The following is a 12,334-nucleotide window of genomic DNA, read 5'->3' as shown; positions in this document are numbered from 1 at the left end:
TTCTCCAAGGATCGCCTCGGTCAAATCCGATTCAACTAAAGTTAAATAAACAAGCACCCACGAGTCATCTTCATGCAACAAGTTGCATGTTAGTCGACGAAACCGGTCTCTCGTAAGCGTACGAGTAATGTTAGTCCGGGCCGCTTCAATCCAACAATACCGATGAATCAAGAAAAGACTAAGGAGGGCAGCAAATTGAACATCAACGGCCACAAACTCTTTTGTGTTCTACTCGAGATATCATTTATGCATGAACCTAGCTTTGATACCACTATTGGGGAACGTTGCATGGGAAACAAAAAATTTGCTACGCACACGCAGTATCTATCCATGGTGATGATCATCTACGAGAGGGGAGAATGAAGCTACATACCCTTATAGACCGCTAAGCGGAAGCATATATAACGCGGTTGATGTAGTGGAACATCTTCGCGATCCAAATTGCAGCCCGTCCCGCGATCCCATCCCGATCTAGTGCCGGACGGACGACACCTCCGCGTTTAGCACACATACATCTTGATGACGATAACCGCCTTCTTGATCTAGCAAGAGGGGCGGAGAGGTAGATGAGTTCTCCAGCACGACGGCGTGGTGGTGGTGGTGAGCTAATCCATTAGGGCTTCGCCAAGCTCTACGGAACTAATCTAGAGGAGAAAACGATCTAGAGAGAGAGAGGGCAGTCGTGGCTTATTAGGGTTGGGCCCGCCCTTAAATCCTCTAGTATATATAGGAGGGAGGGAGGGGAGGAGGCAGCCACAAAAACCCCTAAGGCTTCGTTCGGTTGTCCCAGGTAGAATCCACGTGTGGTTTCTAACCTCCCAGGGAATTGGTGATCCCGGTCTGTCACCCAATCCCCACAGTTCCCCTCCATATAAAATCCATGTGTGTATACCCTGTTCGGTTTGTTCCCTGGCTAGTTAATACACAAAGACCATTTCTTCTCTGCTAGTTAATACACAAAGACCAACACATAGACAGATAGTAAATCAGTCTTTTGAAGTCTCCACCATTCACCAACACATAGACAGATAGTAATTCAATAGATTAAACATGCATGATTCAAGTCACAATGCCAAATAACTGCACTTAAAAAGAACTGTCAAGCGCTCCGTCCACATTAACCAACATGTTTCCCTATTTTCTCTCAGTATAATACGGTCTCATTGCTAAACAAAAGGAGATCAATTCTCGTACTTTGGGTCTACCATCACAAAGTGGTACGCGATGACCAACACGAATATGAAGATGCCTAGGAAGTTGGTGAAGAAACCCAAGTCTTGGTCGTCAAACATCTGCACAAAACATTGCAAACAAAGGATAGTCAAGATGTGAAAACAGGCAATCCATTATGATAATCAAATGTACTGATTGACACTTGTCAGAAATTCCTGATGTGCGTGTAGTGTCAAATAGGAGGACAAGAAGCCTACAAGATAGTGTATATTAGCATTCATTGATGGCATGCAAGAGGACCTTAAATTCATCCAAAAGGGCATCAACAAAGGCAAATATGTTGTCAACGCAGAGAGAGACAGAGGCAAACAGACAGACAAAGAGACAAACAGAGAGAAAGAGAGAGAGAGAGAAAGAGATAGAGAGAGAGAGAGAGATCATATCATGTGCCATCTCTACATATTAGTTTCCATCATCAGGCAAGACACTTTAGAAGGCATTATTATGTTTCTAACCACCAAACCTGTAGTTTTTGTACAAAGCCACAAGTTTACTATTCTGATCTTAACTGGGATGTAACATGAGGTTAAACTGGCAAGGATACAGAAGGAAAAACAGTAAACATATAAAGACGTTTGGTCACTAAATCTGTAGCAAAAGCATGCCATATTTGCTACAAAAGAGCCAACCAGCCTTCAAGAATGGTAAATGATGACACATGAGTACATGACACAAAATAAAGTAAAAGAAACAGAATAAAAAATATGAAACCACGAAAATGGTCCTGTGTTTGACTGGTAACATTTGTCACAGCGTGATCCTATGCCATGATATCTTAACACATGTGTCGAAAACAGGCAGGCAGTGCGTGCATATGGCTGGAAGGTGTCACACACATTGTGAGATGGCATTCCATCCCACCATTGCACACTACACAACAGTATAACACAATGTGCACAAGTTGTAGTCTTACAGTGTGACTACGCAAATGAGTTTGATTCACACGAAATACCGAGAATTCTTAACCTGACTCTGGACTAAACTTTGTTTACGAAACAAGTTTATAAACACCACAAAGGAGCACAACAAGTAAGCATGCATCTTGTTCTCAAGCCTACAGCCTAAAACTCATGGGATAAGTTAAAACCCTTTTATTTGAAATGGGCTGCTCCTGCTATTAATACTGAGGAAGCATTGTCTGCAAATTATTTTTCTATAGCAATGAAGAGATCAAGAAATCAAATGAAGAAACTGGATTAGAACATGCAGAGCTGAGAGCATTACTTCCAAGAATCAGAGCCCAAATAAACCCAACTTGCATGGAACAACATGTCATGAGCGACGACACCCTTTGGTCGATTCAGACAGGGGAGGGTGATACATTGAAATTAATAATATAATATGATTCTTTCTTTAAATTTTATAATATCATTCAAACACGGGACGATGAACAACTCAATTCCTTGGCTTCCGCTTGAGCACAATAATTTAGGGCTACTAATATCTAGCGGAAGTTTCAAATGAAAGCAAGAGAGAAAGCTAGTGGATTCATGTGAGTACCTGAGTTATTCCATTTCTGTTCTTAGCCACATAAGAGCAGTCTCTGGTCTGGCACTCATGAAAATCTCTCGGTTCTCGAGGATCTTGAACACTCGGAAAGCCTTGACTTCTTCCTCGGGTGTGATATCCATTGTTTTCAGCAGATCGATGCAATTTTTGATAGAGTACTCGTCCACAACCCTTGGCTTGTTCCTCTCATCTTCCACCTGCTTCGCCCTTATTTCCAAGTACTTCTCCATCATTGCAGCCACATTGCTATTCGCCCCCCTCCGCCTCTTTGGTTCTTTTTCTTGTCCATTTCTTGAGGGTGTTGTAGCCAAACTTGGTTGTGTTTGATGGGGCTCCACAGCAATATTTTCTTGCACGAACACCTCCTCAACATCTTCATCAATCCTCACCCTTTCTCCTCCAAGATTCTCACCATTGGCTGATGGTTCTCCTCCAATATTATCACCATGGTATGATGTTTCTCCATGATTCTCGCGAAGATACTCACCAGCTCCTCCCAGATTCTCGAGTTGTGCTTGGGTTGAGTACTGTGATGACTCGATAGATGTGAAGTTGTATGTCCCTTCAGCAGTTTGGCCTACAAGAAATGAAGGATAAATTGAATATAAGATTTCAAAATAAAAGACTGAACAAACATAACTTTTCATCATGCAATTGAATGAAGTTGACAACTGACCATCATGCAATTCTCCCAAAGCGTCAAAAAGAGGGAAACCTTTTGTCTTGAACTTTCCAGCTTTAGGGTGTGACTACATAGTTGACAAAAACAATGAGATTAGAGCATACAACAAAGCAATGAAATGTTTAGGGAATAACAATGACATTCTTACTATGATAATGTTTTTCCAAAGTGGTGGATCTGCTAGAATCTTGCACTGCTGGTCATCCCATGAAACACCGCTTTGCTTTCTTATCTCTTTAATCATCCTATAATCTGTTTTCAACTCTTTCTCCTTTTCTTGGATCTTCTTCTTCTCGTACCTAGCATATGGATTCTTCTGGTGGAATTTCTTCACTATCTTATTCCATGCTTCAGAGCTCCATCCATTTTGACCCCTGTGTTCAGGTGTAGCATGCTCACGAAGCAAGTCCACGAGATCTTTCTCCAGGCTTGCATTCCATTGTGCTCTATCTTCTGCATTCCATGTAACATGTTAATGTACCTTTTTCTATCTTAACTATTTTCACATAGCTAGAGAAATATTTAAGATTGTACAAGAGCTAGTTTATTACCTTTTGGAGACCCTCTCCTCCTCTTTTCCACACCCCCTGTAGGGGGCGACGATCTATGCCTTTCGGCAACTTCTTTTAGGAGGTTCAACCTTGGTGATCCTCGAGCAGTCATCATAATGATTTCTGGACAAAACAAGTATCCAAGTGACTATTTATAACATGAGATGAAAGTAAAACAAGTTTCAAAGTGACAAATTATTACAAAGATTTATTGTTCCCTAAGGTTGCCGCTGATAATATGCCCACATTTGATGAGCAATTGCATCCCTAAGGTTATCGCCTTCATGGTTGACTTGATGATTTTGAGGATTGTAACCATCAGGAAGATCCACAAAATTCATGGGAGATATGTTGTTTGGTTGATTATCTAACCAACGCTCATGTCCTTGGTGAGATCGAATGATGTTATGTAAGATTGTCGCTGTTGCTGGAAGCTTGACTTGATTCTCTATTTGATGATGTGTACCCACTTTCAGAATTGGGAACCGCTTCTTTAAGACTCCCAATGCCCGTTCAATATGATTTCGTAACACGGCATGCCGATGATTAAAGAGCTCCCTATGATTTTGGGGTCGACGGCGACCGCGTGCAAACTCCTTGAGATGGTACCGAACACCACGGTACGGTGCCAGGAAGTAAGGAGTGTTGGCATAACCGCCATCAACCAGATAAAACTTGCCCGGAGGTACTTGAAACCCATTGTTAAGTGCCGAGTGAAGAAATCTAGCATCAGTCGCGGATCCCTCCCAACCACAAGAAATGAAGGTGAAGTTTAAGTCGAAGTCACACACAACCATAATATTATGGCTATGGGTCCCTTTCCTATTTCTGAATGGTGCGGCCTTTTCTCCTGAAATTGTTATGGGAACATGTGTCCCATCAATGGCCCCGATGCAGTTCTACAACAAAATAGTACAAGTTAGCATCTAAAACATGAAGAGTAAGATCTCAATGTGGATGGACGATGTGGATGGAAGTTGACGAAGCAAAAACCTGAAAATAAGGAAAGAATCTCGTGCTCGATTTAATCTTTGGATGTACTTGATCAGGATTTGGAGGCTTCAAGAAATGCTTAGATAGAGTAGGGATGATGTTGAAGAAATTCTTCATGTGCCAATGGAAAGTATCCCCGCTGTGACCAAAGCGAACTTGAAGATCTTCGAAGGAAGAATCGTGGGATAACATCCACAAAAACGATGCTAGTTTCTCTTCGACTTTAATTCTAGTGTCAGACACCAAATTGTCGCGTCGAAGATAACCAACCAAAGATCTGAAAATATTGTTGGGGAACGTCGCATGGGAAACAAAAAATTTCCTACGCGCACGAAGACCTATCATGGTGATGTCCATCTACGAGAGGGGATATTCGATCTACGTACCCTTGTAGATCGCGCAGCAGAAGCGTTAAGAAACGCGGCTGATGTAGTGGAACGTCCTCACGTCCCTCGATCCGCCCCGCGAACCGTCCCGCGATCAGTCCCACGATCTAGTGCTGAACGGACGGCACCTCCGCGTTCAGCACACGTACAGCTCGACGATGATCTCGGCCTTCTTGATCCAGCAAGAGAGACGGAGAGGTAGATGAGTTCTCCGGCAGCGTGACGGCGCTCCGGAGGTTGGTGGTGATCTAATCTGAGCAGGGCTCCGCCCGAGCTCCGCAGAAACGCGATCTAGAGTTAAAACGTGGAGATATGTGGTCGGGCTGCCGTGGCAAAGTTGTCTCAAATCAGCCCTAAAACCTCCGTATATATAGGGGGGAGAGGGGGAGCCTTGCCTTGGGGTCCAAGGACCCCCAAGGGGTTCGTACGAGCCAAGGGGGGAGTCCTCCCCTTCCAAACCAAATCCAACTAGGTTTGGAAGGAGGAGTCCTTCCCCCTTTTCCCACCTCCTCTTTTTTTTTCTTTTCTCTTTGATTTTCTTCCTATGGCGCATAGGGCCTTCTTGGGCTGTCCCACCAGCCCACTAAGGGCTGGTGCGCCATCCCCAAGGCCTATGGGCTTCCCCGGGGTGGGTTGCCCCCCCCCCCCCCGGTGAACACCCGGAACCCATTCGTCATTCCCGGTAACTCCGAAAACCTTCCGGTAATCAAATGAGGTCATCCTATATATCAATCTTCGTTTCCGGACCATTTCGGAAACCCTCGTGACGTCCATGATCTCATCCGGGACTCCGAACAACATTCAGTAACCAACCATATAACTCAAATACGCATAAAACAACGTCGAACCTTAAGTGTGCAGACCCTGCGGGTTCGAGAACTATGTAGACATGACCCGAGTGACTCCTCGGTCAATATCCAATAGCGGGACCTGGATGCCCATATTGGATCCTACATATTCTACGAAGATCTTATCGTTTGAACCTCAGTGCCAAGGATTCATATAATCCCGTATGTCATTCCCTTTGTCCTTCGGTATGTTACTTGCCCGAGATTCGATCGTCAGTATCCACATACCTATTTCAATCTCGTTTACCGGCAAGTCTCTTTACTCGTTCCGTAATACAAGATCCCGCAACTTACACTAAGTCACATTGCTTGCAAGGCTTGTGTGTGATGTTGTATTACCGAGTGGGCCCCGAGATACCTCTACGTCACACGGAGTGACAAATCCCAGTCTCGATCCATACTAACTCAACGAACACCTTCGGAGATACCTGTAGAGCATCTTTATAGTCACCCAGTTACGTTGCGACGTTTGATACACACAAAGCATTCCTCCGGTGTCAGTGAGTTATATGATCTCATGGTCATAGGAACAAATACTTGACACGCAGAAAACAGTAGCAACAAAATGACACGATCAATATGCTACGTCTATTAGTTTGGGTCTAGTCCATCACGTGATTCTCCTAATGACGTGATCCGGTTATCAAGCAACAACACCTTGTTCATAATCAGAAGACCCTGACTATCTTTGATCAACTGGCTAGCCAACTAGAGGCTTGCTAGGGACAGTGTTTTGTCTATGTATCCACACATGTATATAAGTCTTCATTCAATACAATTATAGCATGGATAATAAACGATTATCTTGATACAGGAATTATAATAATAACTATATTTATTATTGCCTCTAGGGCATAATTCCAACAGTCTCCCACTTGCACTAGAGTCAATAATCTAGCCCTCACATCATCATGCGAATTATATTGTAATAAATCTAACACCCATACAGTTCTGGTGTTGATCATGCTTTGCCCGTGGAAGAGGTTTAGTCAGTGGGTCTGCTACATTCAGATCTAGGTGCACTTTGCATATATTTACGTTCTCCCCTTCGACGTAGTCGCGGATGAGGTTGAATCGTCGTTTGATGTGTGTGGTCTTCTTGTGAAACCGTGGTTCCTTTGCTAAGGCAATGGCACCCGTGTTGTCACAGAACAAGGTTATTGGATTCAGTGCGCTTGGCACCACTCCAAGATCCGTCATGAACTGCTTCATCCAGACACCCTCCTTAGCCGCCTCCGAGGCAGCCATATACTCCGCTTCACATGTAGAATCTGCTACGACGCTTTGCTTGGAACTGCACCAGCTTACCGCACCCCCATTAAGAATAAATACGTATTCGGTCTGCGACTTAGAGTCGTCCGGATCTGTGTCAAAGCTTGCATCGTTGTAACCTTTTACGGCGAGCTCTTCGTCACCTCCATACACGAGAAACATCTCCTTAGTCCTTTTCAGGTACTTCAGGATATTCTTGACCGCCGTCCAGTGATCCACTCCTGGATTACTCTGGAACCTACCTGCCATACTTATGGCCAGGCTAACGTCCGGTCTAGTGCACACATTGCATACATGATAGAACCTATGGCTGAAGCATAGGGGGCGGTGCTCATATGCTCTCTATCCTCATCAGTTGTTGGGCACTGAGTCTTACTCAATCTCGTACCTTGTAAAACTGGCAAGAACCCTTTCTTGGAATATTCCATTTTGAACCTCTTCAAAACTTTATCAAGGTATGTGCTTTGTGAAAGTCCTATCAGGCGTTTCGATCTATCCTTGTAGATCTTAATGCCTAGAATGTAAGTAGCTTCTCCTAGGTCCTTCATAGAGAAACTTTTATTCAAGTAATCCTTTATGCTCTCCAAAAACTCTACGTTGTTTCCAATCAGCAATATGTCATCCACATATAATATTAGAAACGCCACAGAGCTCCCACTCACTTTCTTGTAAATACAAGATTCTCCAACCACTTGTATAAACCCAAATGCTTTGATCACCTCATCAAAGCGTTTGTTCCAACTCCGAGATGCTTGCACCAGTCCATAAATGGATCGCTGGAGCTTGCACACCTTGTTAGCATTTTTAGGATCGACAAAACCTTCGGGTTGCATCATATACAACTCTTCCTTAAGGAAACCGTTAAGGAACGCCGTTTTGACATCCATCTGCTAGATTTCATAATCGAAAAATGCAGCTATTGCTAACATGATTCTGACGGACTTAAGCATCGCTACGGGTGAGAATGTCTCATCGTAGTCAACTCCTTGAACTTGTGAAAAACCCTTTGCCACAAGTCGAGCTTTATAAACGGTCACATTGTCGTCAGCGTCCGTCTTCTTCTTAAAGATCCATTTGTGTTGAATAGCCTTGCGGCCCTCAGGCAGTACTTCCAAAGTCCACACTTTGTTTTCATACATGGATCCTATCTCGGACTTCATGGCCTCTAGCCATTTGTTGGAATCTGGGCCCACCATTTCTTCTTCATAATTTGCAGGTTCATTATTGTCTAACAACATGATTGACATGACGGGATTACTGTACCACTCTGGAGCAGCACGGGGTCTCGTCGACCTGCGTGGTTCGACAGGAACTTGAACCGGAGTTTCATGATCATCATCATTAACTTCCTCCTCAACCGGCGTCACAACGACAGAGGTTTCCCCTTGCCCTGTGCCACCATCTAGAGGGATGAGAGGTTCGACAACCTCATCAAGTTCTATCTTCCTCCCACTCAATTCTCTCGAGAGAAACTCCTTCTCGAGAAAAGCTCCGTTTTTAGCAACAAACACTTTGCCCTCGGATTTGAGATAGAAGGTGTACCCAACTGTCTCTTTTGGGTAACCTATGAAGATGCACTTTTCCGCTTTGGGTTCCAGCTTTTCAGGTTGAAGCTTTTTGACATAAGCATCACATCCCCAAACTTTAAGAAACGACAACTTTGGCCTTTTGCCATACCACAGTTCGTATGGTGTCGTCTCAACGGATTTTGATGGTGCCCTATTTAAAGTGAATGCAGCTGTGTCTAATGCATAACCCCAAAACGATAACGGCAAATCGGTAAGAGACATCATAGATCGCACCATCTCTAATAAAGTACGATTACGACGTTCGGACACACCATTACGCTGTGGTGTTCCAGGCGGTGTCAACTGTGAAACAATTCCACATTGTCTTAAGTGAGCACTAAACTCGAAACTCAGATATTCACCCCCATGATCAGACCGTAGGAACTTGATCTTCTTGTTACGATGATTTTCAACTTCACTCTGAAATTGCTTGAACTTTTCAAATGTTTCAGACTTGTGCTTCATTAAGTAGACATAACCATATCTACTCAAATCGTCAGTGAAGGTGAGAAAATAACGATATCCGCCGCGTACCTCTACGCTCATCGGACCGCACACATCGGTATGTATGATTTCCAACAAGTCACTGGCACGTTCCATTGTTCCGGAGAACGGAGTTTTAGTCATCTTTCCCATGAGGCATGGTTCGCACGTGTCAAGTGAATCAAAGTCAAGTGACTCCAAAAGTCCATCGGCATGGAGTTTCTTCATGCGCTTTATACCAATATGACCTAAGCGGCAGTGCCACAAAAATATGGCGCTATCATTGTTAACTCTAACTCTTTTGGTCTCAATGTTATGTATGTGTGTATCACTATCAAGATTCAACATGAACAATCCTCTCACATTGGGTGCATGACCATAAAAGATGTTACTCATAGAAATAGAACAACCATTATTCTCTGACTTAAAAGAGTAAACGTCTCGCAATAAACAAGATCCAGATATAATGTTCATGCTCAACGCAGGCACTAAATAACAATGATTCAAGTTCATAACTAATCCTGATGGTAACTGAAGTGAAACTGTGCCGACGGCGATTGCATCAACCTTGGAACCATTTCCTACGCGCATCATCACTTCATCTTTCGCTAGCCTTCGTCTATTCCGCAGTTCCTGTTTCAAGTTGCAAATATGAGCAACAAAACCGGTATCGAATACCCACGCACTACTACGAGAGCCGGTTAAGTACACATCAATAACATGTATATCAAATATACCTGATTTTTCTTTGGCCGCCTTCTTATCAGCCAGATACTTGGGGCAGTTGCACTTCCAGTGACCCATGTTGGGAACGTCGCATGGGAAACAAAAAATTTCCTATGCGCATGAAGACCTATCATGGTGATGTCCATCTACGAGAGGGGATGAGTGATCTACGTACCCTTGTAGACCGTACAGCACAAGCGTTAGAGAACGCGGTTGATGTAGTGGAACGTCCTCACGTCCCTCGATCCGCCCCGCGAACAATCCCGCGATCAGTCCCACGATCTAGTACCGAACGGACGGCACCTCCGCGTTCAGCACACGTACAACTCGACGATGATCTTGGCCTTCTTGATCCAGCAAGAGAGACAGAGAGGTAGAAGAGTTCTTCGGCAGCGTGACGGCGCTCCGGAGGTTGGTGATGACCTCGTCTCAGCAGGGCTCCGCCCGAGCTCCGCAGAAACGCGATCTAGAGGAAAAACCGTGGAGGTATGTGGTCGGGTTGCCGTGGAAAAGTCGTCTCAAATCAGCCCTAAAACCTCCGTATATATAGGTGGGAGGGAGGGGACCTTTCCTTGGGGCTCAAGGAGCCCCAAGGGGGTCGGCCGAGTCCAAGGGGGAGGACTCTCCCCCCCCCCAAACCGAGTTGGACTTGGTTTGGTGGGAGGGAGTCCCCCTTCCTTCCCACCTCCTCCTTTTTTTTTCTTTCTCTCTTGATTTTCTTCTCTTTGGCGCATAGAGCCTTTTGGGCTGTCCCACCAGCCCACTAAGGGCTGGTGTGCCACCCTCAAGGCCTATGGGCTTCCCCGGGGTGGGTTGCCCCCCCCCCCCGGTGAACTCCCGGAACCCATTCGTCATTCCCGGTACATTCCCGGTAACTCCGAAAACCTTCCGGTAATCAAATGAGGTCATCATATATATCAATCTTCGTTTCCGGACCATTCCGGAAACCCTCGTGACGTCCGTGATCTCATCCGGGACTCCGAACAACATTCGGTAACCAACCATATAACTCAAATACGCATAAAACAACGTCGAACCTTAAGTGTGCAGACCCTGCGGGTTCGAGAACTATGTAGACATGACCCGAGAGACTCCTCGGTCAATATCCAATAGCGGGACCTCGATTCCCATATTGGATCCTACATATTCTACGAAGATCTTATCGTTTGAACCTCAGTGCCAAGGATTCATATAATCCCGTATGTCATTCCCTTTGTCCTTCGGTATGTTACTTGCCCGAGATTCGATCGTCAGTATCCGGATACCTATTTCAATCTCGTTTACCGGCAAGTCTCTTTACTCGTTGCGTAATACAAGATCCCACAACTTACATTAAGTTACATTGCTTGCAAGGCTTGTGTGTGATGTTGTATTACCGAGTGGGCCCCGAGATACCTCTCCATCACACGGAGTGACAAATCCCAGTCTTGATCCATACTAACTCAACGAACACCTTCGGAGATACATGTAGAGCATCTTTATAGTCACCCAGTTACGTTGCGACGTTTGATACACACAAAGCATTCCTCCGGTGTCCGTGAGTTATATGATCTCATGGTCACAGGAACAAATACTTGACACGCAGAAAACAGTAGCAACAAAATGACACGATCAACATGCTACGTCTATTAGTTTGGGTCTAGTCCATCACATGATTCTCCTAATGATGTGATCCCGTTATTAAGTGACAACACTTGCCTATGGTCAGGAAACCTTGACCATCTTTGATCAACGAGCTAGTCAACTAGAGGCTTACTAGGGACAGTGTTTTGTCTATGTATCCACACATGCACTGTGTTTCCAATCAATACAATTATAGCATGGATAATAAACGATTATCATGAACAAAGAAATATAATGATAACTAATTTATTATTGCCTCTAGGGCATATTTCCAACAGTCTCCCACTTGCACTAGAGTCAATAATCTAGTTCACATCACCATGTGATTCCAACGAATCCAACACCCATATAGTTATGGGGTCTGATCACGTCTTGCTCGTGAGAGAGGTTTTAGTCAACGGTTCTGAAACTTTCAGATCCGTGTGTCCTTTACAAATCTTTATGTCATCTTATAGATGCT

General features: G+C 44.4%; 2 protein-coding genes across 2 annotated transcripts in view; both read right to left on the bottom strand.

Moving 5' to 3' along the window:
- Positions 1-1,146: 1,146 nt before the first annotated feature.
- Positions 1,147-1,359, bottom strand: LOC123401020 (dolichyl-diphosphooligosaccharide--protein glycosyltransferase subunit 4C-like). Its single transcript, XM_045094735.1, has one exon. It carries the CDS (start codon positions 1,290-1,292, stop codon positions 1,182-1,184), a length of 111 nt encoding a protein of 36 aa, XP_044950670.1. The 5' UTR covers positions 1,293-1,359; the 3' UTR covers positions 1,147-1,181.
- A 1,379-nt stretch (positions 1,360-2,738) lies between these two features.
- LOC123405597 overlaps positions 2,739-12,334 on the bottom strand; it is a 31,898-nt gene continuing 22,302 nt past the window's right edge. The window contains exons 2-5 of the mRNA XM_045099229.1: positions 4,559-4,874; positions 3,573-3,877; positions 3,419-3,491; positions 2,739-3,319 (exon numbers count right to left, since the gene is read on the bottom strand). Coding sequence (XP_044955164.1) covers positions 2,739-3,319; positions 3,419-3,491; positions 3,573-3,877; positions 4,559-4,874 — 1,275 coding nt within the window. The remainder of the gene's footprint in view (positions 3,320-3,418; positions 3,492-3,572; positions 3,878-4,558; positions 4,875-12,334) is intronic.

Source organism: Hordeum vulgare, chromosome 6H, assembly GCF_904849725.1.
Source record: "Hordeum vulgare subsp. vulgare chromosome 6H, MorexV3_pseudomolecules_assembly, whole genome shotgun sequence".
NCBI lineage: Eukaryota > Viridiplantae > Streptophyta > Magnoliopsida > Poales > Poaceae > Hordeum > Hordeum vulgare.
The sequence above is the reverse complement of the archived record's forward strand: the minus strand, read 5'-3'. Positions and strand labels throughout refer to the sequence as shown.

What these genes read in the sequence shown, in the direction of transcription:
- LOC123401020 (XM_045094735.1), bottom strand. Translation starts at nt 1,292, where the DNA reads ATGTTTGACGACCAAGACTTGGGTTTCTTCACCAACTTCCTAGGCATC.